The following is a 27,578-nucleotide window of genomic DNA, read 5'->3' as shown; positions in this document are numbered from 1 at the left end:
GCACACCAAAATCGGTTAGTCTAAATATAGTATACATATTTCAATATTATATGTTTTTGACTGAACAGTTATTATTTTGTAGACAAATAAAATTCTAAATAGTATTTAAAAAAAACAATAAAAAAATTTTGTACAAAATTTTGAACATAAAAAAATTATCGGGATATTCTCTCACTAACCAACGGAAATATTCGGATCTCAACAAGTATCGGATATATGATCGTAAAAAAAATAATATCAAAACGCAAAATTGAATAGAGGGATTGTGAAATGGATCCCTATCAAATTCCACCCATACTTTAAGGCAATACCTCTAAAGACAGCTGAAATTTTCCCACCAACCGGCCCAAACCGGTGCTGCGAACCCAAGACTTGTCACGTGCCATTCGAATTTTGAAACCCAATATCACGTGACCCACGGAAACCTCAAAACACCAGAATCCCCAGCCAGACCCTTCTTTTTTGAAATTGGAAATTTTTTAAACTCATTCCCCTGCATAAGATCCAATATTACGTACAATCTCAGACTCCAGAGCATTATTTTTCAATCTCCGTACCTAAATTCAAAGAAATTCATGTGCTGTAAGAGTACTTTGTGCACATAAATGGAGGCGATACTGGCGGAATGTGTGCGGGACAACCTACGTCACTTCGTGCACCGTAATGCCATTTTCATGTGCGAACGGCTTTGCGCTGAGTTTCCATCCGAGGTTAGCATTGAGGGGTGTAAATATTTGACGGCATTTGATGTTAATGTTGAGATATAATACATCTGGGAATTGTTGGTTCTGCTGCACAGCTGCACATGCTCTGGTTTTTGTGAGCTCCTTCTGTAATTTGTAGCGTTGATTAGTGTCTTTGTTTTCGTTTTTTGGGTGGAGCCGGAGTTCCTCGTTTCAGGCTTGAGCTGAATAGCCTTGGAGAATTTACTGTCGTATATGAATGCGCAGAAAGGTTTAACTGGTTAAGTGTTACTGAGAATAGCAGGATTAAGTGATGAGCCGTGATTGTATGCGAAATGGGTTCAGTGGTTTGGATTTTGGAACTCTATAAAGTTGATTCTTGTAAGATCAACTGTACGTAAGTTGCACGTACTTCAATGCTTATCATGTTAATCAAATACTTTTTTTGGAGAAGAGGAAGTCTTGTAACTGTTTGTGAACGAACAAGAGAGTTTGTTTTGCCAACTGCTCACCAAATGATGCTAGCGTCATCAATTCATTGTTATTTTATTTTATATTGTTTCGAAAACATTCTAATTCATTACTTTAAATATTTTTATGGCTGCAATCCAGTCCATCCTTCTATAATATCATGCCATTCATTTTCTACAATTTCATCAATAGAGACGATGATACCTTGTTGACTGTACCAAACTGCTACAAAATTTGGCATGAGTTGCATTCTTTCCTTCATAAATTTACATTTTATTTTACCGTTTCAAATGCAGACAAATTTGCAGCTACTTGCCACTTGTTACTTGCAAAACAATCAGGCACACTGTGCATACCAAATTTTAAAAGGTATAGTTTGAAATATTTATCTTGTTATAACTGAATTTGACCAACTGATCTTATCAAACTGAAGCACATGTGAGCCATTATCCTGCTATATTCTTTGGAATCTATCACAATCTTCAATTTATCTTGGGTGTGTTGTGATGAGAGTTTTAGGAAATAAAATGTATGCATAATTTTGTGACGGATAAATAAATTTTTACTATAGATATGAACACCGACCTTCTTAGTGACAAAGGCTTGTGTGTTGTTGCTGGTGTTGTATAGATATGAAAACATACCAGAACGATTGGATAAATTATTTTAAAAAGAATAATCTGGATTATAATTTAATATAATTCTAAATTATTTTTAGGAAACTATGAAAAATTTAGTTAAAAGTACTTGTTATACTGGGAGATGTGAAATCCAAGAGAAATATGATTTTGGAGAATATTAGTAAATGATGATGCATTTTTTTATTTGGGGGATGAGACAATGTTTTTGGAAATGAAAACAAATCTTGTCTATACTGTTGTATCTATGTTAATTGAAAGTGCTATCTTGGTCTTTGAAGGAGCGCATATGGCTCAATGCCGCTACTTGTTTGCACTATCGTGCTTTCAGATGGATCTTCTGAGTGAAGCTGAAGCAGCATTATCTCCTAGTGAATCCTGCACGGAGGTATTCCTCAAAATATGTATACTAAAGCCAACAGATAATGATTACTGCCATTAATGGTTGGCGTGATACTTTTGTCATGCTCATGGTTGCTTCCTATTCTCTATGTGTTTATAAGTATTAAATATGAGCAAACACATTCGTAGCCCTTTGGTCTCTTGCTATGGAGTAGTCACAGTCATTTTTCTGTTTATTAGGTTCCAAATGGAGCTGCTGGCCATTACCTTCTTGGACTTATATTCAGGTTTTTGACATGTTATACTCCCTTCTCAATAATCATGTTTACATGGGGCCACTATTATCATCTTATTGATTTCATTTAAATGGATAAACCATCTCATAAATTGGGCTGTGTTTTCTTATAAATCTCATCACAACTTGAAATTTGGCATGGGATGGTGTCGGAAGACTGTGTTGGTAAATTGTGATTTTCCGTGAGTTGAAAACATTTCATGTTTTGTAGCTCTTGTTCTCATCGTTTGCATATGAGAAACCCTGATTTTCTAGCAGATTTAATGCACCATTATCCTATTCTATTCCTTTTGTTGGTAGTCTAATCATGTGTAACTAATGTTAATTTATCCAGAAATTATCAGTACTAAATCTTGAAAAATTTAAATAATAATTGATGATCGTGTAATGATGCATGTTTGGATCTAAATAGTAAATACTACATTGTTGGCCCTGTTTGAAGCACATTTTTGTTGCTAGGTGGTAAAAATTTGAACAAATGTTGGACTGGACCGCTGACTTAATACTTGGGAATCTTCTAATTTTCGGAGAAGTTGCAGATTTTACCTGTAGTCATGCATATATTGGACATTTACTGACTGGTTTTTGCTGTTCCATGTGATTGTAAACGATAGTTGATATATGACCCCCCTCTTTTTTAGCTCAGGATTATTCTAAAATTGTTTAAAATTTGCAGGAAGTATTTCTGTAATTCTGTTATCACTTACCAGCCTACAATCTTTTCCCGCATTGGGTTGTTTAGTTTTAACAATTATTGCATGCTTGCCGAAAGTTATTTGGTTGGCAGAGTGACTTCTTGTTCCTGTTTGTTCATCAGGGAAATTGTATATAAAAATCTAAATATCAGATACAAGCACTACTAACATCATAAATTATATTGTACTGTTAGTTTGTTACCGTATTTATTATTGGAGAATCAACATAAGAAATAGATATGTTTAATTTTTTTTCAATAATGGTTACAGGTATACTGACAGAAGGCAAAGTGCTATTCATCACTTTAACCAGGCTTTAACATTGGATCCGTTATTATGGACTGCTTATGAGGAACTTTGTACATTAGGTAATATGTAGAATGAATTCGTGATTTCAAATATTTGCTGCATGTGTTCGCTACAATTGGCGTTTGGAGTTCTGAAGTTTTCTTGGTCATCATTCTTGGCTACTTGTCTTTTGGACTATTTCAAGTATTTTAGCTTTGAACAGCTAGCAATTGAACTGATTCGAGCATTGAGCATGTTTCAGATTTGGCTTTTACTTTGATTTGACTGAGGATTTGACAATGAAGTTTTGTTTTGTTTTGTTTTTTAATTTATAAGAAACGAGATCATATTATATATACATACATATACATACATACATATATATATAGAGTAATTTTCAGCTGCCCAACCATTCCTGCCCAACTCGTCCCCGACCACTAAAACCCGCTACCGGGTTTTAGTTGTTTTTTTTTAAAAAAATTCGTATCACTAAAACCCACTATCGGGTTTTAGTTGTCGGGGATGAGTTGGGCAACATTGGTTGGGCAGCTGAAAATTTCTATATATATATATATATATATATATAAAGGATCATATGATAATAATTACAAAAAGTGGATAAGATATCAGCAGACGGAACCCTTAGTCACCACTAAATATAGACAAAATATAACACTCCAATCTCTGTCTAAATCTAGAATTGAGAACATTACAAACTCTTTATGATTCCTAATCCACGTAGAGTCCTTCAGTTTGATCTTTTCCCAACACAACTCCCGATTCCGCTTTATCTTAAAAAATTCTCTTGTTCATCTCTAGGTAAACGTGCCAGTAAATACAATGAATAACCACCGTCCAAAGTAGTCTCCCCGCCTTACCAAGGTCGCCCTAGATCACCCGCAAATTAATCCTTTGTCGATCTCGGAGTTACCCACAAGAAACCCAACTCTGCCTGAGCCCTATACCAAAGGCCACTGGTGAAAGGACAATGAATGAATAGGTGGTCCTGTGTCCCACCTCTCGCCTTCAAAGCACAAACCAACTTGGACTTAGAGAACAAGAGGGCCAATGCTTTTGCTAAATCTCGCAGGTTGGAAGCTTTCCTTGTACTGAAACCCACAAAAAAACTTGAACCTTCGATGGAAGTTAAAAAATATTGTTACTTTTTGCATGGGTTTTCCAACTTTATGACCTAAATCCTCTTGGCAGTTACTTTATTCTTGGTCATAATTTTGATGCAGGAAGCCGGTAAGTTCCCTAAAATATTTTAGTAGATTGTTGGCTCTCTGGTTATTCTTTAAATGCTGAATAGGTGTTCCTTCGATTCGTGGTACTAAAAACATCAAATGTCTCTGTTTTATTTAAACTTTAGATGAGATGATAATTGAATATGCCATGAACACCAGAAGTAGGGAGGTCCTGCATACCTATGTTTACAAATTGAAGAAAATTTTCACAAACTTGTTTTCATACAAAGAACAGGACATGCACACCAGGGTGTTTGTCATAAACATTAGATGCCACCATCCTATCTAATTACTTAAATTTGGATAGACTCACGTGGATTATTATGAATTTATCTATGATGAAGCATACCCTATGATTCTCCTTTCTTTAGAGTAACAAGATCAGAATGTTAATGCCCTGTATGTTCCTTTCTGTTATTAAAGTATAAACTATTTTTTCCACCGTTAATGCATGAGTTATTTTTCGTTAGTTTCCTCTGTTTGCTTCTCCTGCTTGATAGGTTTTATTTTTTGACCTTGAGTTTAGCTTTGCTTTGTGGATTTGTGTTCAAGGAAATTGATGGATTCCTATTTGAGTATTCGAATTTGTGCCTAGTGCAAAAAGAAGAAAGACAGAGACGCAAAATAATTTTTTTGTCCAAAAATTTTGTTTTAAAGCAATCTGCTTATCTATGACACCATACCTACAAAGGGAAACACTGATTGCCATACATGCGGTAGAACTGGGACTCTTCATTTTTTTTCTTTTGACAAATCAAGCTGCCTTCAAATGTGTGCAATGTATTAGTTTTTTCTGTTACATTAGAAGGAGCAAATTTACAAATTATAGCTTCTGTCAGTGACCATGTTTTCAATGGGATCCAATCCCTTACACGTGACAACATTTTCAATTTTCATGCATCCTACTTGAGAACGTCGGTCCCCTTTTTATTATTTTATTCCCAAGTTGTTGTGTGCTATATTCATATTTTACTAAGCAGACAATGGGGGACCATTTCAGGTGCAGCTGAAGAAGCAACAAAGGTTTTTGATGAAGGAGCTTCTCTGTGCATCCAAAAGCTGTATCTACACATAGAATTATCTTCCCAGAATATGCGGGTATCCAATGAGGATCATGATGTTGCTTCTAACAGAAGTTTAGGCTCAGCAGATGACAGTACAAGGCAGTTGCACTCCCAAGGCAATAGCCTACGAGACGTATCTAGAAACAATCACGGAGCAGCTTCCAGTCAACCTCTAAATTGTGGTTCTGCTGGCTTACCATTTTATAATACACCTTCTCCGATGGCTACACAGTCACAGGTATAATCATGTATAGTATGTTATTGTTTTTTGTCCTTTGGGCTTAATCATAGTTGATTGCATTTATTAAAGACACATGGTACACGACCACAAAGGCCATGGAGTAGGCTCAAGGTGTCATGGGATGAATGCATCATGTCAACTCAGAGCATACTAACGTATAAGTTCTAAATGTAAATGTATGTACAAAATTGCCATGTAGCTTCTAATATGTGATTTTCAAATTATTAAATAATAGCATGTTAAAATTCGGTAGTATGAAAAGCAAATCGAAAAGATGATCAAATTGCATTTCATTTGAAGCCTTTGCATATGCGTGCTAGAGAGTTTTGATATGCACCCAGGTCTGCGTTTCACCGAAGGTTTGCATTATGTTGTGCTACCAGGTTTCAAAAGCCAAGCTCACCTGCCTGCCTACCCGAAAGGGGACTATTTACAAAAGTAGTAAAGCTTAGTTTGTGGGCCTAATGCATGGTTGTTTGCTTTTACCTGAATATGCTCTAGGTTTAAATAATTTCATCTGTCCCAATACTTGGTGGCTAAGGTTGCAGAAATATCGTTCTTTAATGTGTTTGGTCTGCATGGTTCAAGGCCACTGATCCTCAAGAAGCATTCAATGATTTAAGTATCAGTCGCCTCACCCTCTAAAATGTTAATACTTTACCCATTTGCCATTTTACGCATGTCATTGTTAAAGTAAAAATATTTGAACCATGTCAATCTTTGGAAATGATCGTATCATTCTGGAGGGTAAAATATATACGATCTTAGTCCATTGTGCCGACCTCTTTATCTTAAAAGTTTACGATAATTGTTCATTGCATCATCCCCTTTTAAACTTTAAATCTACAAAATAATGGTTCTTTAGTTAACATACTGGAGTTGCCATTTCTGTTTATTTTGAAAACTAAAAAATTGGGGATTGAGATGCTTATATGTTTTTCCAAACTGTCATCTGTTGCATATCTCAATGGAGGGTTTAGGCGTTACTTTTCTCTTCCCAGTCCCCCTCTATTCCCACCACTTTAATTTTTGATAACTTTTGTCTTGGGGCACCTGTTAATCAAAATTGTCTAATGTACTCATGCACTGCATTGGCACCTGGTTGTGGTGTTTCATCATCAAACTGAGACAATGTTAGCATTGCATTTGTGCGTAGTTTCAAAATGAAGTTACATTTTTGCACTATGAAATAAGCAAACCTAGTCTTGTGATTTTTTTGTGTTCTTTTTCGATCTGGTTACTTTGGCCGAGGCATGTATAGTTTGACAATTAACCATTCTGCTCCTACCATTGGGCTATATATGTGGTTCCTTTTTAGTTCCTGTACATTCCTATTTACTTTTTTAATGGCGATGGTTATTCTTAACTTTGACTACATATTCTCCTTGCTTCCCGGCTTATATTTTCCTGGTACTTATGAATTAGGCATTTCTATTTCTCAAGACTGCTTTCATGCTTTCTTTTACTCTCAGAATTCTGGTATGCCTTGTAGTTATCAGGTGTTGCTCCACCTCCTTTGTTGAGAAATGCCCAACTTAATGGTCCCAACATGAGAGCATTTGTAGCTGATAATTCTCCAAGACAAACTGTTAACTCTACTATTCCAGGCCCAAGGAGAAAATTCGTGGACGAGGGAAAATTAAGAAAGGTTAAGACATTTTAAGGTCTTCTTGTTTATTTATGATATTATTTGATGAATGCCTTTTTCCGTAGTAGTCATCCATCCTTGTTTGTAATCTTGTGTTTACCTTTGTTGATCTAGTTATCAGCTACCTACTTTCATTTTTTTAGAATTAAAATGTTACATCCATGCCATGTTTCCTTTGATTTCTGCAATTAAAGTTATTGTTGTTCATTGTTTCATTCATTTGTGCGTAAGCTGAAATGAATATATTTTACTCATCGCAGAATGGTTTCTTTAGATTTATGAAACTTTCAACAGCTGGCATTCTTTTGAAATAAATTATCCTCGTCTATGTGACAAGTTCAGAACCATTAATATCGATAAGCACTACTTTCTGCTAGGGATCTTCTTGAAATTATGATTCATTGGTCATACTTTTCTCTTTTTCCTTTTTTTATGTGCTGAGAGTTAATTCCTGTTTAGGTCTCCGAGCGGCTGTTTTCTGATTCTGGACAACGACGAAGCATGAGACTTGCTGGAGAATCTGTGGTCAACACAAACTCTTATTTGTCAGTCTCTGGCAATGGAACAAATCACTCTTCTAAATTTCTTGGAGGTTCTAAGTTAATCTCTGTGGCATCACGGTCTTTGACATACCGAAAAGGGCAATCTTGGACAAATGAGAATGTCGACGAAGGTGATTGAAGTTTGATGTTTTACTTTTGTAAAGTGGTTTTTGTTAGTTCCCTCCAAAAAAATTATTTTTGTTAGTGAATTTGTTTAGCACAGGGCATTGGTTAATTTGTATCCATAGTTCACTAAATGATTCTGTGAGTTTTTCCATTAACATGGAGCAATTAGGCTGTGGATTATGGTGGTCGGTTGAGATTTACTCATATTAGCTACTCCTGAATTAATATGCCACACTCTGCTTGTATCCTTTCTTTTATATGAGGTAACACTAAAATTCAATCAATTAATGAAATGTTTCAATTGAGATTAAAACCTGGACATCTTTGTAAAGGATGTCACTTGCACTTCAGCTAAGAAACAGACGAAGGTGGACTCCTAGCGGCAAGGATGGGTCCTGATCTATTGTTTATTTGGAATCTGTTTACAGTTCCTTTTGGGGATAATATATTGGCTACTGGTGCATTTAGCTTTTACTGTGTTATACTTATAAGCATGATTATGACATAAAATTGTGTGATTCAGATTATTATTATTTTAATTAAAGCAGAAACTTCGTGGTATTTGTGATATTTTAATTTGATGATATTAAACTAAAAGAATCTTACATTCTTAGGGATTCACCATGACGTACATGATGATTCTAGAGCAGGTATCCCAGCTTCAAATTCTTCCCCATCTGTTGATAATAGATTGCTTGAAGAAGAAGGGTTATCAAGGTCATCAGGTGCTGCTGTTTCGAGCAGCTCAAGATACAATGATGGTGCTTCTGAAATATTGGTCATTTTGAGGCTTCTTGGGGATGGTTTCAGACTTTCCTGTCTCTCCCGATGCAAGGTAGTGGATGAATTCCTTGGAAAACTGGTTTAACAATTATTTTATGACACCATATAATTAACACGCTTGTTCCGAAATAGGATGCACTTGATATCTATATCAAACTTCCTCAAAAGCATTATAATACAGGATGGGTGCTTTCTCAGGTATCTCGTTAAACTTTATATTGTGATCGCCATTTATGGTGCAGTACATTCTTTGGAAAACTCTAGCTTGTTTTACCTATCAAAATACTTTGCAATTATTTCATGGGCAAATAATCTACTTTGTTCCTCGGCTTAAGTAGTTCTAACACATTTAATCTTTGATCATAAGCCAGAATTTTTTTGACCGTATGTGCGCTGCACAGAAACATTATAAACTAATATTTTATGCTACTTAAACCATATTTCGTTCAATGACATTTCTATTCTCCTGAAAATATTGTTCAGTAAATCAAATAATTTTATATTGCTATGCATCATGGACAGAATAGAATTTGAATTGACACCTAATCTATAAATAATTTCTTCCACAATATAACCAATCACACAATGTATTTTCTCAAATATTCTCCAAAATCGTTTCCCCAAAATTTTCCTCCACGATACCAAGCAAGGTCTTTGTATTTGTCGTTAGTGCTAACACATCTTTAGATTGGATGCTTACAGGTTTTTCAGATAATTTGGCATATTTAAGGATCTTACTCCATTACAGGTTGGAAAAGCATACTTTGAAATGGTTGATTATCTTGAAGCTGATAGAGCCTTCAGTCTTGCACGTATTGCTTCCCCTTACAGTTTGGAGGGGATGGATATATATTCTACAGTTTTATATGTAAGCTTTTATAAATTATCAAGATTTCATTCATTCACTTTAATGTCTCAATACAAGCACTCATGCAGTTTCTGGAAAAAAGGCTACCCATCTGAAGTTGAGGTCTTTCTCATCTAATATTATACTCATTCTTTTATTATGACTTTTGTGCATTCCTTTTATATCCTTTTTGTTCAAATGTTTCCCTGATGCAATCGGCAATCCTATTGATAACCTTAATACACCGTGTGATTGCTGTCAGATCTAGATACTACCTTTATTTTTGTGACTTCTATGTTAATCTTCAGTTGAGAAATAAAGCATTGTTTCTTCTTTTGCTTAAACCTTGACCTTTGAAATCCATTTTAAAGATGAAAGTAAATTTTTTTCTTTCAACAGTTAATACTCACACAATCAATTGATGCGCTAGACCATTCTGAAATATAAAATCATATCTAATGTACAATAGCATAGTCTGATATGAAAAACTTCTGGAAGTTTTTCAATGGCAACTATGTATAACATTCTGATTATTGTATTCCAGTCTGATGATGGTGTTGGATGTTAAGATGGTCGTTCCAATTTGATTTTGTGTCTCCAATCCACATGTTTTATATGTTGCTGAATCAATTTACCCCTATGTTTCAGCATCTGAAGGAAGATATGAAGTTGAGTTACCTGGCTCAGGAGCTTGTAGCAACTGATCGTTTAGCTCCTCAATCCTGGTATCCCACCTAAACTAGCAACTTTTAGCTCCGACCTTTACTTCATAGATGCTTCAATTTTAAGTGGCTTATTCTTGAAGTATAAGACATAATTTATGCGTATCTATATGCACTGCAGATGAATCAGCTGTTATTTTTAGCTTCTTGCCGACACATTGCATAATTATTTATTTGACTCTTATTATATTTGCTTAACAATTCTAATATGAAGTAAAATTGATTTATTCATAGTGTTACTGTTGACATTTTCTGTAAGATATGTTCTGATTTTAGAATAACATGATGTCGTAGGTGTGCTATGGGGAATTGCTATAGCTTACAGAAAGACCATGAAACCGCCCTGAAAAATTTTCAGCGATCAGTGCAGTTAAATTCAAGATTTGCTTATGCCCACACCCTCTGTGGTCACGAGTATGGTTCACAATTTTTATCACCTGTTTCTGATGTAATTTCCTTCTGAAATTTATTTTAATAATTAAATCTTTACATCTTAACAGATATGTTTCCCTAGAGGATTTTGAAAATGGTATCAAGAGCTATCAGAACGCCCTTATGGTAGATTCCAGGCACTATAATGCCTGGTATGGTCTTGGAATGATCTATCTTAGACAAGAGAAGTTTGAGTTTTCAGAGCATAACTTTCGGATGGCTTTCCGAATCAATCCGCTTTCCTCTGTAATAATGTCATATCTTGGGACTGCTTTGCATGCTCTGAAGGTGAAATCAAACATAGGGTGGACTTCCTATTCATATTAGTTTGTTTCATTATTAACAATGAACTAATCCCTCTATCTCAACAGAAAAATAATGAAGCACTGGAAATGATGGAAAGAGCTATTTTAGCTGATACGAAGAACCCTCTTCCACTTTATCAGAAGGCCAACATATTAATAAGCATGGAAAATCTTGATGGGGCTTTAGCAGTGCTTGAGGAGCTCAAAGAGTATGCTCCATGCGAGAGCAGTGTTTATGCATTAATGGGCAGGATATACAAACGGCGAAATATGCACGACAAAGCCATGCTTCATTTTGGACTTGCATTGGATTTGAAACCTTCTGCAACTGATGTTGCTGCCATTAAGGTAACATTTTCTTATCAAGATGGAATCTTGCTAAGCGTATTGCATTAAACTTTTTTGCCACTAGCTTGATGAATATTGCTAAGATTAATTGATTTATCCAGAAGTCCTAAAAAAGGAAGATCCTTTTACATTAACTTTGGAACTATTGCAGCGACGCGGTTTACAAAATAAATTTTCCTCTACACCTTTAAGGGTAGAACTGCATATTAAGGCCTTTTATTTGTGCTACAACTCAGAATGATTTGGATTTGACTGTTTTGTTTTATTATTGATCATGGTGTATATTTAGTCGGCGTATGACTTGTAGCCGGTCTATCACTAAACGTATCAGAAGATTTGAAATTCGTGACCCAATACCTGATAATTCTATTATGTAATGTCCACTTCACTTTGTCATCTCTCAGGCTGCCATTGAGAAATTACATGTACCGGATGAGTTGGAGGATGTCCTATGAAATCTATTTAGTGGAATGCAGAATTAAAGACAATTTTGAATGGCCCATGTGAATCAACTTGTGTATCGATTTGCTCGTGCTTTCGGCTGGATGCTCAACAAGTACTGCAGTGCATGCACATATTCTGTCGAGGAATTCTTGCAAATGGCTAGGTTCTGCGATGCCGAGAGAAACAACGCTCATTTGCAGCAACGAGTATGCCTATTGCCACAACGAGCGTGATTTACTCCATGTATCCATATTATCCCAGTCGAATCACATTCTCTGAGAGTTGTTGTTTCTTGGCTAGAGGTATTTATGCCTTAAGCTGAATTTTAATTATATTTTTGGCAACCGTGACACGTGATTTTCGAGTGCTCGACAATTTAATTATTCGAGAAAAAACGTAAAAAATTATAAAAAGAGAAAAAAAAATATGTGAGTTTTTAAAAAATAGAAAGAAATTTTAAAAATGCATTTGGATAATTTAATAAAAACGGATAAATGATGAAATTTGAAAAAGAATATAAAGAGAAAAAGGGATAATGATGTTAGAGAAAGATGAAGATAAATTAATTTAATAAAAACGTATAAATGATGAAATTTGAAAAAGAATATAAAGAGAAAAAGAGATAATGATGTTATAGAAAGGTGTAGATAAATTTTGTTGTTATTTGATACAATAAAAACGGTTAGCGTTAGATGTGCACTTATTATTTTATATTATCTATTACTATTATAAAGTATGAACATTTTATAATAACTATTTTTGGTATTTTTTATGTGAACTTTCAAAAATAACCCTACATCTAATAAAATAATTTTTAAAAATCAAATGTACAATTCAATAATTTCAATTACTTTCAAATTATTTTCAGATTTTGAAGGTAACTCCCACCGTGTTTTAAATTGTTTGAGTTTGTTTTTTTTAAATAATAATAATTTTTTTAAATAAGAATAATAATTATTACATATATTTTATCTTCTAAAATAGTAATTTAAAAATATATACATTAACAAAACACACACATTGTGTGTGTAACTAACTAGTATATTATTATATACCGAGGGGTTTCTATTTTTTTCGTAACTTATTTTAATTTGTTTATCATCCATATATATTGCATGAACATCTATGATTATTTTTAATCTCTCCAATGATAGTAACATTTATATTGGTATTCTTCATTTATGGAATCACTAAAGATAAATACCAACGTTCATTTCTATTTGCGACAGTTACTCGTATGTATTTTCATACCAACGTTCATTTTTATTTTATTTGCGACAGTTACTCGTATGTATTTTCATATCAACGTTCATTTCTATTTGCAACAGTTACTCGAATGTATTTTCATAAAATGAATTTATAATTGATATATTTTTATATAAATAATGTGACGCACAAATGTAAATGTAATATAAAATTTAAGAATACGTGCATTGATTAGTATATATGACAATAAATGAACTTTTGAGATCAAATCCTCATCGGCATTTAAACTGGGTGCAAATAATTAAATTATAGAGAGATACACATCGCAATGCCATTTTCTACCACCAAAATTCAAGAGTAAAGATTACAATGAATTGGACAACAAATTAAACTCACGAGATCGACTTTCGAAACTGCAAGAAAATTAAAAGAGATAATGCATACACTAGCCTTGTGAAATAATGAGATTTTCGAAAATCCCCTATGACTATTAATCTCTTTTCAAAATATGAGCACACATATCCTTTGAAACACGTATAAACAAGGGGTTGTGTGCTCAAAATTTTAAAAAACATTGGAACGTATGTGTTCAAAATTTAAAAACAAAAGGAGCTAATAGATTATTGTTTTTTCACAAGGATTTTAAACAATCTCATGATTTCATAGGGGTAATGTATGCAATTATCACAAAATTAAAATGTTTTCGAATTTCCATGTATGGATAACAAAAGACATTCTCGATAGTGGAAAGTAGAATGTTGAAAGTGAAAAGTGTAGAATATTGTTCAAGTAGTAAGTATTCGGAATAAATAACATTTATGGAAACACATAAGAACTTATTAAAAAATAGTTATTAAATTGAACTTTTGCTTTATCGATAATTGATAATAATAAAATTATAAAAAGAAACTTGTCTACCAAAACACTTGTGTATAAATATTAAGAGTCATTACATACATCGCTCGTACACTTTATGTATTTCATTTGACAATCAGATCTCTTATCAAGTGTAAAAATTATAATATTCCAGAGAGATAAATGCCAAAAACAAAGTGTAGGGGAGATGAATCCAAATTACTCTATGTATTATAGGGGTGTGCAATTATTCGGTTAAACCGAAAAGATCGACCGAACCGATAATATTTGGAAATTCGGTTCGGTAGGTTCGGTAATTCGGTTTTGAAAATATAAAAAATCGGTTAAATGGGTTCGGCTACGGTTTTCATTTAGCACAATTCGGTTTAACCAAAATAACCGAAATATTACAACATATAATAATTAAGTATTTAATTAAGTTATATATGGGCTGATTTATATATTTTAGGTACCCATTCTTGGCCCAACATGTCATTTATGGGCTAATTTTTTACCCAAAATATCAACCAGAAGGTCCAAATTAATATTCAATTTCCCGAGTTCTGCCCTAATTCACTGCCGCCGTAATTCGAACTTTGAAGAGAGAACTTCACATGATTTTTTTTTTTTTTTGAAAGCGAGATCTTCAGATGTTCGAATAACCATCAACCAAAAATCCCTAATCTTTGAAAAACCTTTTCGTGCAAGGACGTAATCAGGTAAATAATTCATTTCCATAGTCAGTATTCGGTAGTTTATTTGTGGAATCATGGTAATGGGTAAAATTTTTCTAACAACCTAAGGTTATAAGAAAATTTCTGCATTTCTATGTTTCTAATTATAGAGTTCGAGATTTCTTGCAATAATTGCGTTTGTTGCTGATTTTTTTCGTAATTGTTCATATCTATGTTTCTTGCAAAGGTGCTGACCGCATACTTGAGAGAGAATCACCTAACTACTGAAATGGATGAGCATGCTGAATCTTGAAAAGAACCTTCATTCGATCGGCATAGACCTCCAATTTCCAGCACCAATTTTTCATTTATATTTCGGTTAATTCGGTGACCTACAGAATTAACCGATTTTCAAATCGGTTCGTTTTTTTGGGTTATTCAAATAAATTCGGTCGGTTTGGTTTCCCTAAAATAAATTCGGTTAATTCGACCAAACGGACGGATTGCACACCCCTATTAAATGTATTACACATTCACGTACACGAGCATATATGCACATTATAAATTATTTGGTCATATTTATTGTCGTTTAAGTTTTAGATTTGATTAAATGAATCAAATTATAATAAAATATAAGATGACGTTTTAGTACATTCAAACAGAAATCAGAAACTACACTTCAGCATAGACAGAAATATTGAGAATTAATGTGTCATCCAGTTGGGTCAAAAGATTGGAATTTTACAATGTTACGCTCCTGTGTCTTTCTGTTGGGTTAAAAGATTGCAAGTTTACAACGTGACACGATGAAATGTGATTGTCGGTGCTCAAAATACTCAATCTCGAACTCTCCGACTTAGATTAATCATAAATGACTGCAAAACTTTAGGTTTGAATTTACCAAATTGGTGATTTTAATGTAGTCACAATTCCTCCTAATAATATATGGGTAATGCTATTTGTACATAGAATTTTATATAGAGAATTACACGTCTTATTAAATTAGAAAAATATATCAAATTTTTTTTAAAATTTCATTTTTTTCAACCTACAATTCTTTGTTTTGCTCAAAAAAACTTTTCACTAAAATATTATTATTTTTTATTTTATTACTTACTTATAGAATTAATTTTATCGAGTTCAACAAAAGAAATTATTTTATGAAATTTTAAAAATTTATTATGAAAATATATATAATTTTTTACCGAGTTTAACAAAAATAATAATTGTTTATTTTTTATAATAAATATATTTAAAAATTTTTAAAATTAAACTTTCAAAAATCATATATAAACGAGATTTTATTAATATGTATTTAAATTAAAATATTATTATTATTATTATTATTATTATTATTATATGTAATTATTAATATATTGTTAAAAAAACAAAATAAAAAATAAAATTATGCAGGTTTGGATTGATCGAGTTAGTTGAGTTCGGGTTAGTTTCTATTGATTTATTCGAGTTTTCGTTTGAGAAATTTTTTTTAAAAAATTTGTACGTATTTATAGGATTAAGAAATATTTAACATATTTTTATATATTGTACGCTTGAAAAGAATTATTGTATATTGTATAATAAATTTTTAACATGTAATAATTATTTTGTAAAACATTGAGTTTTAAAAATAATTTTTATTTTTGTAGTAAGTATATTTAAATTTCGTACAATTAAAAATTCAAATTTAAATTATATAGAATTATATAAGTGAGATTTCGTTATTATGTAAATATTAATTATTACATATAATAATAATAATAATAATATTATATTTATGATTTTTGAAAGTTTATTTTTGTAGTAAGTATATTTAAATTTCGTACAATTAAAAATTCAAATTTAAATTATATAGAATTATATAAGTGAGATTTCGTTATTATGTAAATATTAATTATTACATATAATAATAATAATAATAATAATAATATTATATTTATGATTTATGAAAGTTTAATTTAAAATTTTTTAAAATATATTTATTATAAAAAAATAAACGATTATTATTTTTGTTGAATTGGTAAAAAATTATATATATTTTTAGAATTATTTTTTAAAATTTTATAAAATAATGACTTTTGTTGAATTCGATAAAATTAATTTTATAAATAAGTAATAAAATAAAAAATAATAATATTTTAGTGAAAAGTTTTTTTTGGCAGCTGTAAATATAGAATCTATATAGCAAGAGAGTGCGCCCGACATGAGTTTAACGTAGATGCCACGATATTGAAACCAAGTGCCCCTTACTCCCTCCAGACAGTGTTGGTAGATCTACCCACCCCTACAGCGATGAAGGAACCCGTCACCACCGATTATTCCTCCCCGCAGCCGCCGCTGCAGCTGCGCGAGAGGCTCAAAGATTACGGCCAAGAAGACGTTTTTGCCTTCTGGGATGAGCTCTCCCCTGAAGAACGCCTCCTCCTCGTCCAGGACATACAGGTCGTTGCTCAATTTCCATCCCTCCGTATTCATTTCTGTCAGATTTTTCAGCCATTTTTTTTTTCGTGTGAATGTGTGGTTGGTGAATCATTCGCCGTTGTTTTATGATCATTGGATAAAACACACTTCCGGGCTTAAAAAAACCAGCTTGATTTTCTTGATTTACTTAATTCGTTCTTGTGTTTATTATGGTTCTTTTATAAGCTGTTGCAGAGTGTGGATCTTCCAAGAATCGATCGGATCGTTCGATGTTCCTTTCGCTCTCGGGGTTGGGTTTCTTTTAGCATCCTCTCACTTTGGCATGACTAAGGAAGGATTTTTGTACGGTTAAGTGACCGGATTACTTGATATTTTTAGGGATTCCGGCGGCACCAGTAGAGCTCCTTCCTGAGAGCACCGTGTCTACTGTGGAGAAGCGAACGATGGAAGAAAGAGAGAGGTGGTGGAAGACTGGTGTAAAGGCCATCTCAAATGGAAAGTTGGGCGTGCTACTTTTATCGGGAGGACAGGTACCGTTATAATCATAAACTTGTAATCGTGTTTGGAAAGAAGATGGTGTGAAGGTGTCAAGGAAAAATAAATGTCCAGGTGCCACTTTTGGTGTTCACGAATGTGCGTAGGCAGACTAATGAGAATTATTGATTTAGTGGTAAAAATTACTAGAAAAGTTAGGTTTTTTGCCTCAATGAATAGTGGATTACATAAACTATCTATTTTTTGCGGGATATTAACTCTTGTTTCTTTAATTAGTACTCATTTACCCAAAAGTTGAAAAGAGGTTAGTGATGGATAATATGAGATAAAACAATTGGTGCTTCTTGAACCTAGCAAAGTATTTCACAAAGATGAGTAGTTAACTTAGAACTATACTGCAACTGGTTAATTGTAAACTATGACATGCTATTCTGGTCTGAAATAAATTGATAAGTTTATTACTGCACACGTCTATCTTCAGTCAAGTAGATCACGAATTCCTGCACGTGACACATACACGAAGCTAGTTCTATCAATAATTAATTATCCTTATTTTTGGGATTTTGGGATGCAGCCTGCTTAAATGATTCTTGAATGTTTCCATAAATACTTAGTTTGGAGTCTCTGCATGCAGGGAACTCGCCTTGGAAGTTCAGAACCGAAGGGTTGTTTCAGTAAGTAGTAATATTGTTTATTTTATGTGCAGAAATGTTCTAAATTAGAGTTGGATGGAAAAATAAGTAATAACTATTTGTTTGTATTCTGTCAAACCCTTTACATTCCAAATCCATTTCACACTTCATACAATTTAGGCCTTCCTTTCTGAGACAAATTCAGAAGGGCTGAAGGAGATACAAAGGCTGCCCACTCCCCGGCATTCAAAGAATTGTTTTTGGCTCTTAACATCACGATTTTGTTTGACCATGTTAAATACTCTAGTATTATAAAAACGTTTTCATTGATATGTTTACTCAATTACTCTTATTATTATTTGAACATTTGTTTGATCCTCCAGTTTTTTATCCTTATTGTAGACATTGGACTTCCATCTGGAAAATCACTTTTCCAACTGCAAGCTGAGCGAATTTTATGTATTGAAAGATTGGCAGCTCAATCAGTAAACGAGGGTTAGTTTCATCTTTTATATCATGGACCCTTCTCATTTGCTAGTGAACCTGATTACACTGGTACATTCAGGTTCTGTAAGTTCTACACCTATACATTGGTACATAATGACAAGTCCATTTACCGATGAACCCACACGCAAATTCTTTGAAAGTCATAAATATTTTGGCCTTGAAGCTGATCAAGTAAGGGCATTTTCGCCTTTCGCATTTCACTTAGTATTATTTCTGACAACTATGGCTCATGGTGAAAGACAAATTTGAACACAGGTCACCTTCTTCCAGCAGGGTACAATACCTTGTGTCTCAAGAGATGGTAGATTCATCATGGAAACTCCATTCAAAGTAGGGTTTGTTCTTGGTTACATGAATTTAATTGGCTTGTCAAATGCATGTACTTGCTTGACGGCCAATATATTTGTACAAAAATTACCTTTTGTATTCTGCTACTACCAGATAAGCAAGGATTATATGTCAGCTTATGTTTTATTCAAAAGGATTGCCAAAAGAACAGATTGTGATTTATATAGTTTTTATGTTTTATATTTCCGTTATCTCAATTATGTATGCATAATTTATGAACGTTGTAATAATGAGAATCTAATTTTCAAAAGCCAGGTAGCAAAGTCCCCTGATGGAAATGGAGGAATTTATTCAGGTATATATTAAAATAAGATGAATTTTGATTGTGCTGCCCTCTATTTATTTCCTCTTCTTTGTTATTATCACCCTTGGACTCATACTTTAAAATTTTGTTTTTATTGGGAAAAATCTTTGCAGCTTTGAAATCTTCAAGGCTGTTGGAAGATATGGCTGCGAGAGGCATAAAATACTTGGACTGCTATGGAGTTGATAATGCTTTAGTGAGTTTATTCTTCATTTATTTGTTCCCCGTTTTCTTACCTGGCATATTGTATTTGTAACAAATAAAGGTAATGGCCTGCAAGCAGGTTCGTGTTGCAGATCCAACTTTCCTGGGTTATTTTATTGAGAAAGGTGTCGCTGCTGCTGCAAAAGTTGTCAGGAAGGTGTGTAGTTTTCACCTTTTCTTATTTATGGAATGCAATTTATAGGTTCTAATGTTGCTTGTGATATCAGTTATGAAAGTATTGGGATTGTATGGTTCACATCGTAATAGTTGTTCCATCAGTTAGGTATTTAAGCTTTCTATTTGTGTGAGTTATTTGTCATTAAAATTTGTCAATGCGAGGAAGAGATGGTTATTTATGACTTGTAGTCGAACTTTCTGCAAAGGTGCCATTATTAGTTAGGTATTCCATCAACTTTGTTTAGTGATATCATTTCTGACTTCTTGTTTGCATCCTTGGTTTCGAGAGTTGAGACTGTGATTGACCTTGCTGAACTGAGAATTCAAATTTGTCATGAAATTCTTTCGGTTATAATTGCCCTTGATTGTTTAATGTTTGCCTTTTGATTTAATTGTCTGTAGGCATACCCACAAGAAAAGGTCGGCGTTTTTGTGCGACGAGGGAAAGGTGGACCAGTATCTGTTGTTGAATACAGTGAATTGGACCCATCACTGGCTAGTGCAATTAATCAGGAAACAGGCCGCCTTCGCTTTTGTTGGAGTAATGTATTGTCCTTCCCTGATTTTCTTTTCCCAGTGATTTCTTAATGTATTGTCTTCAATTGTGTCCCAAAAATTATTATTGAAATCTACGAACTTATACATGACTCTATGCATGTATATGGATATGTCTGGCCTCAAAAAGTTGTTACATGAGAAACTAGCCAACTTTCAAGGATTCATGGTGCAGCCTTCTGGAGTATTGTTAAAGCCTTGAGAAATTATGTTCTAAAGCAAAATAATTTTCCGTTACTTAATTTTCATCATGCCCCACATTGATTGCTATCCCGTATATCGATAGCGGATAGCATATGTTCTTTTTTTCGAATCTCTTTCTGCTTGTAAATGCATAGAGTGGATAGATTACCTTTCTAGCTGCTGGACAATTACCAAATGTAGCTCCTCTGTCATTAGCCCTCCAATTATAAGAAATTTGTAAAAAAACTCGACCTTCCTATTTAAGAATGGATGCATGGAATCTATAACACAAGGCAGGTATATAAAGTGAATGATATATCTGCAGCGAAATATATGGGCAAATCCTTTGATTATAGAAATTTTGGCAAGTCGATAGTGCTCTGTCATTACAAAGGTCATGTGATCCTATGAGTATCAAAGCTTCTCCTTTGAGGAGAAGATGCCAAATATTGTTGAACTCTTCTTTTTTGCTTTGTACTTCTAGGAGACTAGAAGATTTAAACTAGTGGGATCCAACGTAATGTTACCTAATAACTTCTTCCTTTGCCTGTTTTCTACCTGATTCAAGTTTGCAGAATCCATTTGCATGTATATTTCGTGGCATGATCTAGTTCAAAATCTGAATGAATGAAAAATAGCAAATATTTTGCAATCAGCTTTTGATCGTTTGGCATTATAATTGGCACTGTAATCAACGAAGTTTACATTGTTCTTGTGTTGGTAAATGCTTGTAACATTTATTTCTTCTAGTCGTTCAAATTTAATTGCTTTCCTATTTTCCTACATTTTCAGGTTTGTCTACATATGTTCACTTTAGACTTTTTAAACCAAGTTGCTGATGGCCTCGAGAAAGACAGCGTGTGAGTAGCACGCCTCTCTCTTTACGGCCGCACGCGTGCATACGTTGATACATATGCTTGCTTATGACATCATCATTGGAATGATACTTTGGTCATCTTTTTTCTCCTGATTGCAGCTATCATTTAGCAGAGAAGAATATTCCTTCTATTCACGGACATGTCAATGGATATAAGCTAGAGCAATTTATATTTGACGCCTTTCCTTATGCTCCTTCTACTGCACTTTTTGAGGTACTATTTGTTGCGTTTTGCTACAATTCAAGAATGTTCTTTGATACCGTCCTTACCATGATATAGGTGCCGCGTGAAGAAGAATTTGCACCGGTGAAAAATGCAAATGGATCAAATTTCGATACTCCAGACAGTGCTCGACTGCTTGTTCTTCGTTTGCACACCCGTTGGGTGGTTGCTGCCGGTGGCTTCTTGACTCATTCCGTTCCCCTATATGCGACTGGTATTTTTCTTGATTTATATATATATATATATATATACATACATAAATTTAAGGGGGGAAATTGGTCAAATCAATTGTTATTGGATCAGGTGTGGAAGTTTCACCTCTATGCTCATATGCTGGGGAGAATCTGGAGGCAATCTGCCGCGGAAGAACATTTCACGCTCCCTGTGAGATTGGGTATTAGTTTTCGCGTATTATCATTTGTTGATTGGGAAATTTTTTTGAATTCGTAAATGATGTGTAATGGAAGAAATAAAAGATTTCTTATCAGCTCTTTATAGTTGTGTGTTGAAGTTGCGACTTGGCTGACGGCTATTTAGGATTTCTTGGTTATTTCTCTTGTTTATGCTTTTTTCGATATTTTATGGCCGCGGTGATGCTTCTATAACTGGCTCAATCTGATTCTCGATGCATCTGTGATTCTGTATCAAGCTTGGTTTGTTGCAACTGCAGGCAAAAATATGCCTATTTTTCATACTTACTAATTACTAACGCATCGTGCATTTTATTATTATAATATAATATTATATTATAATTTAGTATTATTATTATTACAGTTCTTTCTCAGTTCATGGTCAAACGGGCGACGTGCTAATTATGCCAACATGTTCATGTGAAGTACCTTCTTTCAAATGAGCATAGTAGGATCAATCGTGTTAATCTTTGTATCCGTAGTTTTCGATTCAATTGCTTGTACATGTATGTAAACTTTCGGTTTCAGCTACCCATCCCGATCTTGTGTTTTCGAATAAAAACCTGATACATTGTAATAAGTCATTAAAATTACATTAGATATTAAAGAAGGTGATGGCGGAACCCGTTCTTTACAACGAGTCAAAGAATCAGCCGTCTTAGCTAACAAATCAACCGTTTGGTTTGCTAATCTCCGGACAAAAGATTAAAAAAAAAATAGATAAAAAAAGATTGTTCTAAAGCAAGGAATCTATAATCTTCCACAATCAAACAGATACTCGAGGCAACCATCGACGATGACTTATTTTATGGCATCAATAACCACCAATGCATCCGACTCGAGAATTATATTCGTGAGATTGATGTTTTTTAGCCAGCCTCTCAAATACAAAAAGCCTCCGGAGTTGATGGGTGATAACCTCCAAGAAAGCTACCATACATAATTACATATCATCAATAACTGAACCTGAAAAATCCCTTACAATACATCCATATCTCATGCAAAGGGCACTTGAAAATATTTGTATATATGTATATGTATATGAACATCCCTATCACTCTTCTTATTGCAATATAAGAAAAATCAAATAAACCTTTTTTTTTTTGTATATATTTAAACGAATTTTTACACCCAATCCTCACCAAAAAAAATAGATAAAATGAATAACTAGTAATTCTATAGTTCTCTTGCAAGTTTTTGTAACCGCGGGTGCTATTGATTTCCCGTAACTAGTCTAAATTATAGTAATTTATTTATGTTCATCTTTTATTTGAATGTTACTATTGATAATGTGATAAATACTTTGAATATTAATTGTTTTAACTAGAAGAAAATTTTATTTATGATACATGCAATGCAAGCTCTAAATTTCATTTCTTGAATATATTACTGAGAACTAATAAAAAACGATTTATCATCGAAAAATGACGACATATATTATAAATAAAAAAAAACTGATACATAATTGACGAGGAATTCCATGTCATGGTCGCAGAAAAATGAATTATGAGTCGGTTAAAAAAAAAATAGCAAAAAACTTGGGGGATAGTTGCTCTTGCTCCCTTTCGAGCTAAATTCATTGCTCGCTGCCAAACCCGTAGATCCAATGGCGCTAAATCTCCGTCGGAAGCAAACAGGTAAACCCTCACTCTGCGTTTGAGCTTTGGATTTTACTGGAATTTCCTCGATCCAGTGATGAAATGTGATGATTTTTCCAGAGTGCATCATCCGGATGTTGAATCTGAACCAAGCGGTGAGCAACGCCGGTGGAACCGCTAACGAGGAGGTGTACAAGATCCTGATCTACGACAGGTTTTGCCAAGACATACTTTCGCCCATCATCCATGTCAAGGACCTTCGCAAGCATGGCGTCACCCTCTACTTCCTCCTCGACAAGGATCGGAACCCGGTGCACGATGTCCCCGCGGTGTACTTCCTTCAGCCGACGCCTCATAACATTCAACGTGTGGTCGCCGACGCCTCCAGAGGGCTTTACGATGCATTCCACCTCAATTTCTCATCCTCGATCCCCAGGCCCCTGCTCGAGGACCTTGCTACTGGTTAGATCCTTGTTTTGGTTATCTATTTGATCGATTAATTGATTATTATTTTTTTTGGTAATGCTTTGTTGGTTTTGAATTTGGTTGGACTTTGGATTTAGGAGAAATGTGATTCAATGAGGAAGGTGTAAATTAGTTTGTTGATTGTGATCTAATCGATCTCGTGGTTGACATATTGGTTTGATCTTGGTCTGTCTGTTTCTTAGACTCTAATGGACCGGGGGAAAGTTGAACTCAGAAGTAGAGATTTTTCTTTGATTTGGTTGATTAGAAGTTGTTGAATTCCAGTTGTAGCTCTTCCTGATTTAAATAGCAATGGTAAATGTACATTTTAAGATCTTCTTCTACGGGTAAAACATTGGTTGCGTGTTATATGGCACTATGCTTGACCTGGAATAAGGGGAGAACCTAATTTGCGGTTCTTTGGTTTGCCTCAGGAACAACTCAATCTGATTCAATTCAGAGAATTTCGAAGGTGCATGACCAGTATTTGGAGTTTGTAACCCTAGAGGATAACTTATTTTCTCTCGCCAACAAGAATTGTTATGTTCAGTTAAATGATCCGTCAGCTGGAGATAAAGAGATCGAGGAAACAATAGAAAAGATTGTAGCAGGGCTGTTCTGTGTTTTGGCGACACTTGCAGTTGTGCCAGTTATTACCTGTCCCCGTGGTGGGCCAGCTGAGATGGTTGCATCCTTACTGGATCAGAGATTGCGAGACCATTTGTTGGCAAAGAACAATTTGTTCACCGAGGGTGGTAACTTTACTAGCTCATTTCAGAGGCCTATTTTATGTTTATTCGATAGGAATTTGGAGCTATCTGCGGCTATACAACATGATTTTAGGTATAAGCCACTCGTTCATGATGTGCTTGGTTTGAGGCTGAATAGATTAAATGTAAAAGGGGAGAAAGGGGGAATGAAAACATATGAATTAGATCACTCGGATCCATTCTGGACGGCTAATTGGTCGTTAGAGTTTCCAGAAGTGGCCGTGGAAATCGAGACGCAATTAAGCAAATATAAGAAAGATGTTGAGGAGGTAAATAGGCGTACAGGTGGCGGAGATGGGACTGAATTTGATGGGACAGATTTGATTGGAAACACCAAGCATCTGATGAATGCCGTAAATTCACTCCCTGAATTGACTGACCGGAAGCAAGTTATCGACAAGCACACTAATATTGCTACTTCGTTGTTGGGTGAGATCAAGGAGAGGTCTCTTGATTCTTATGCTAAAAAGGAGAGTGAAATGATGGTCCGAGGTGCAATCGACCGGAATGACCTTCTTGCATTGCTCAAGAGCAAAGGTACTAACATGGACAAATTGCGATTTGCTATCATGTATCTTATTTCAACGGAAAATACCCCTCAATCAGAAGTTGAAGCTGTGGAAGCGGCACTGAGAGAGTCTGAGGTTGATTCTAGTGCTTTTCAGTATGTTAAGAAGATAAAAGCATTAAATGTTTCATTGGCCTCAGCTAATTCTGCCAGTAAGAGTAATATTGTTGATTGGGCCGAAAAACTCTATGGGCAGTCAATTAGTGCAGTAACTGCTGGAGTGAAAAATTTGTTGTCTAGCGATCATCAATTGGCTCTGACAAGAACAGTCGAGGCAGTAATGGAGGGGAAACCAAATCCTGAAATTGAATCTTATCTTGTGTTTGATCCCCGTGCTCCCAAATCAGGGTCAAGCGGCAGCCTCCTAAGAGGTCCATTCAAAGATGCTATCGTATTCATGATTGGTGGTGGAAATTATGTAGAGTATGGGAGTTTACAAGAATTTGCACGCCGCCAGCAACCTGTAAAGCATGTTTTGTATGGATCAACTGAGATTCTCACGGGAGCTGAGTTTGTCGAGCAACTTGCTTTGCTGGGGCAAAAAATGGGTTTTGGAAGCAGTATCCCTGCTCCAGCCCATTAGGATATATGTGTTTTATTTTCTGAAGAAAATTGTGTTTGCGTCTCTATATCGCCCAGACCCATGCCTTCAGTTACATTTGGAGGTTCAGGTTAATTTTATTCTTTCACAGATAACCCCATTTATATGGTGCATTTTTGCTGTTTTATTTAGTAGTTATCCATGTGATGAATGAGATGCTGGTGTTTGTTTCATAGACCCCTTTGTCAGCTGAGCCCTTTAACGGTGTAATGAATTGAATAACTGTCCTACATCAGAAGCAAACTCTATATAGTTGCAGTCATTGGATGCATAAGTCCATGTTCAAAGTTGTCTATGCCGGCCGCCCGGTTCGATTATTGTCTCAACTGGCCCATTATTTTGCTGCTCAGCATTGGTCTATATGTTTTGTTTACAGCTGAGACAACCACTACTGCTAGTGAGTCCACATGAAAAAATACGTTTGCCCTTGTGAGGGTAATGCCCCGTTGTATCATCGAATGAATCTTGAAACAGGCTCTTTGGGTCTACGAGTAGGGTCAAGTTTTATTAGGCTTTTGGGTTGATAGGCCTTTCTTCTTCTTCTTGTTATTATTATTATTATTTTTAATCAGGGATGTCTCTACTGGATTTTAGGTTTGTGCATTGAACGATTCGGTTTACAATATTTTGATTTTGTTTCTCGGTTTTCTGTTCTAGAAATGCTTAATTTGATGTCCAAATGGTTAATATTTCGTTAGGTTTTTCATAACATTGTTCAGCATCAATTGAATCCGTGATTTAGTTGTTCTAAGATACTAATAAATAAATATTGAATTGTTCTAATATTTGAAAAATTCTTCTAGACAATCAATTTTTTGTTAACAAATTTATAAGTAGGAGATATAAAATAAAATTTTCATTTTGAACGATGAAAATAAGATTAATCGCTGAAAACGATAAAATATTCAAGAGATTATGTGAATAAAATATTAATTGATTGAAAAAGATTGGTGTCTATGTTAAAATTAATGTATGAATTATAATATTTTAAGTAAAATTAATTTAACGTTCAACTTTCAAAACTGAAATTTAGTTTGCATATATTTTTAATAGAAACAAAATTTTTATATATTTAGAATCCTAACTCTTAAATTCGAGATAAATATAAAAACATTACTAGCAGAACTCTTTAATGATAGCATCTAGCTCACTTAATCGATTTGAATCAAATTGAACTGGATTTCACAAAATCAAACTGGAATTTCACAGAATTATTCTTTTAAAAAAAATCATAAAATTGAATTAATTAAGTCCACTGTAAGCTAATCAAATTAACAATTATCATTATTTTTAAAATCTACACCGAACAAGCAGACATATTTTGATAAAACTAAACTTATGTTA

The 27,578-nt window shown here is 34.2% G+C and overlaps 3 protein-coding genes across 7 annotated transcripts; all 3 read left to right on the top strand.

Moving 5' to 3' along the window:
• Nucleotides 1–454: 454 nt before the first annotated feature.
• Nucleotides 455–12,520, top strand: LOC140879774 (cell division cycle protein 27 homolog B). Of its 4 annotated transcripts, none has more exons than XM_073283670.1 (16): nt 455–710; nt 1,451–1,523; nt 2,074–2,180; nt 2,375–2,421; nt 3,395–3,492; nt 5,660–5,961; nt 7,457–7,612; nt 8,072–8,285; nt 8,931–9,115; nt 9,196–9,261; nt 9,812–9,931; nt 10,559–10,635; nt 10,927–11,046; nt 11,133–11,352; nt 11,436–11,717; nt 12,122–12,520. In XM_073283670.1, the coding sequence occupies exons 1-16, from the start codon at nt 606–608 to the stop codon at nt 12,170–12,172; spliced, it is 2,223 nt and encodes a 740-aa protein (XP_073139771.1). In that variant the 5' UTR covers nt 455–605; the 3' UTR covers nt 12,173–12,520. The 4 variants fall into 4 exon arrangements, with proteins under 4 accessions (XP_073139771.1, XP_073139770.1, XP_073139773.1 ...); XM_073283669.1 differs by having other exon boundaries at nt 457–710; nt 8,895–9,115; XM_073283672.1 differs by having other exon boundaries at nt 457–1,064; nt 8,895–9,115.
• A 2,279-nt stretch (nt 12,521–14,799) lies between these two features.
• On the top strand, nt 14,800–22,372 carry LOC140880301 (UDP-N-acetylglucosamine diphosphorylase 1-like). The gene is made up of 16 exons (XM_073284629.1): nt 14,800–14,941; nt 17,059–17,338; nt 17,552–17,606; nt 17,696–17,847; nt 18,447–18,486; nt 18,847–18,939; nt 19,010–19,122; nt 19,207–19,281; nt 19,555–19,594; nt 19,717–19,799; nt 19,887–19,964; nt 20,387–20,530; nt 21,515–21,582; nt 21,699–21,813; nt 21,880–22,036; nt 22,126–22,372. Exons 2-16 carry the CDS (start codon nt 17,189–17,191, stop codon nt 22,221–22,223), a joined length of 1,461 nt encoding a protein of 486 aa, XP_073140730.1. The 5' UTR covers nt 14,800–14,941; nt 17,059–17,188; the 3' UTR covers nt 22,224–22,372.
• Nucleotides 22,373–23,737: 1,365 nt separating this feature from the next.
• Nucleotides 23,738–26,869, top strand: LOC140881318 (SEC1 family transport protein SLY1). 2 transcript variants are annotated; one of them, XR_012149916.1, is made up of 4 exons: nt 23,738–23,869; nt 23,951–24,292; nt 24,730–26,304; nt 26,411–26,869. XR_012149916.1 is itself a non-coding variant. In XM_073286525.1 (3 exons), the coding sequence occupies exons 1-3, from the start codon at nt 23,839–23,841 to the stop codon at nt 26,214–26,216; spliced, it is 1,860 nt and encodes a 619-aa protein (XP_073142626.1). In that variant the 5' UTR covers nt 23,738–23,838; the 3' UTR covers nt 26,217–26,869. The 2 variants fall into 2 exon arrangements, 1 of the variants encoding a protein (XP_073142626.1); XM_073286525.1 differs by having other exon boundaries at nt 24,730–26,869.
• The last annotated feature ends 709 nt before the right edge of the window (nt 26,870–27,578 follow it).

This window comes from Henckelia pumila, chromosome 2 (assembly GCF_033568475.1).
Source record: "Henckelia pumila isolate YLH828 chromosome 2, ASM3356847v2, whole genome shotgun sequence".
Classification (NCBI taxonomy): Eukaryota; Viridiplantae; Streptophyta; class Magnoliopsida; order Lamiales; family Gesneriaceae; genus Henckelia; species Henckelia pumila.
The sequence above is the reverse complement of the archived record's forward strand: the minus strand, read 5'-3'. Positions and strand labels throughout refer to the sequence as shown.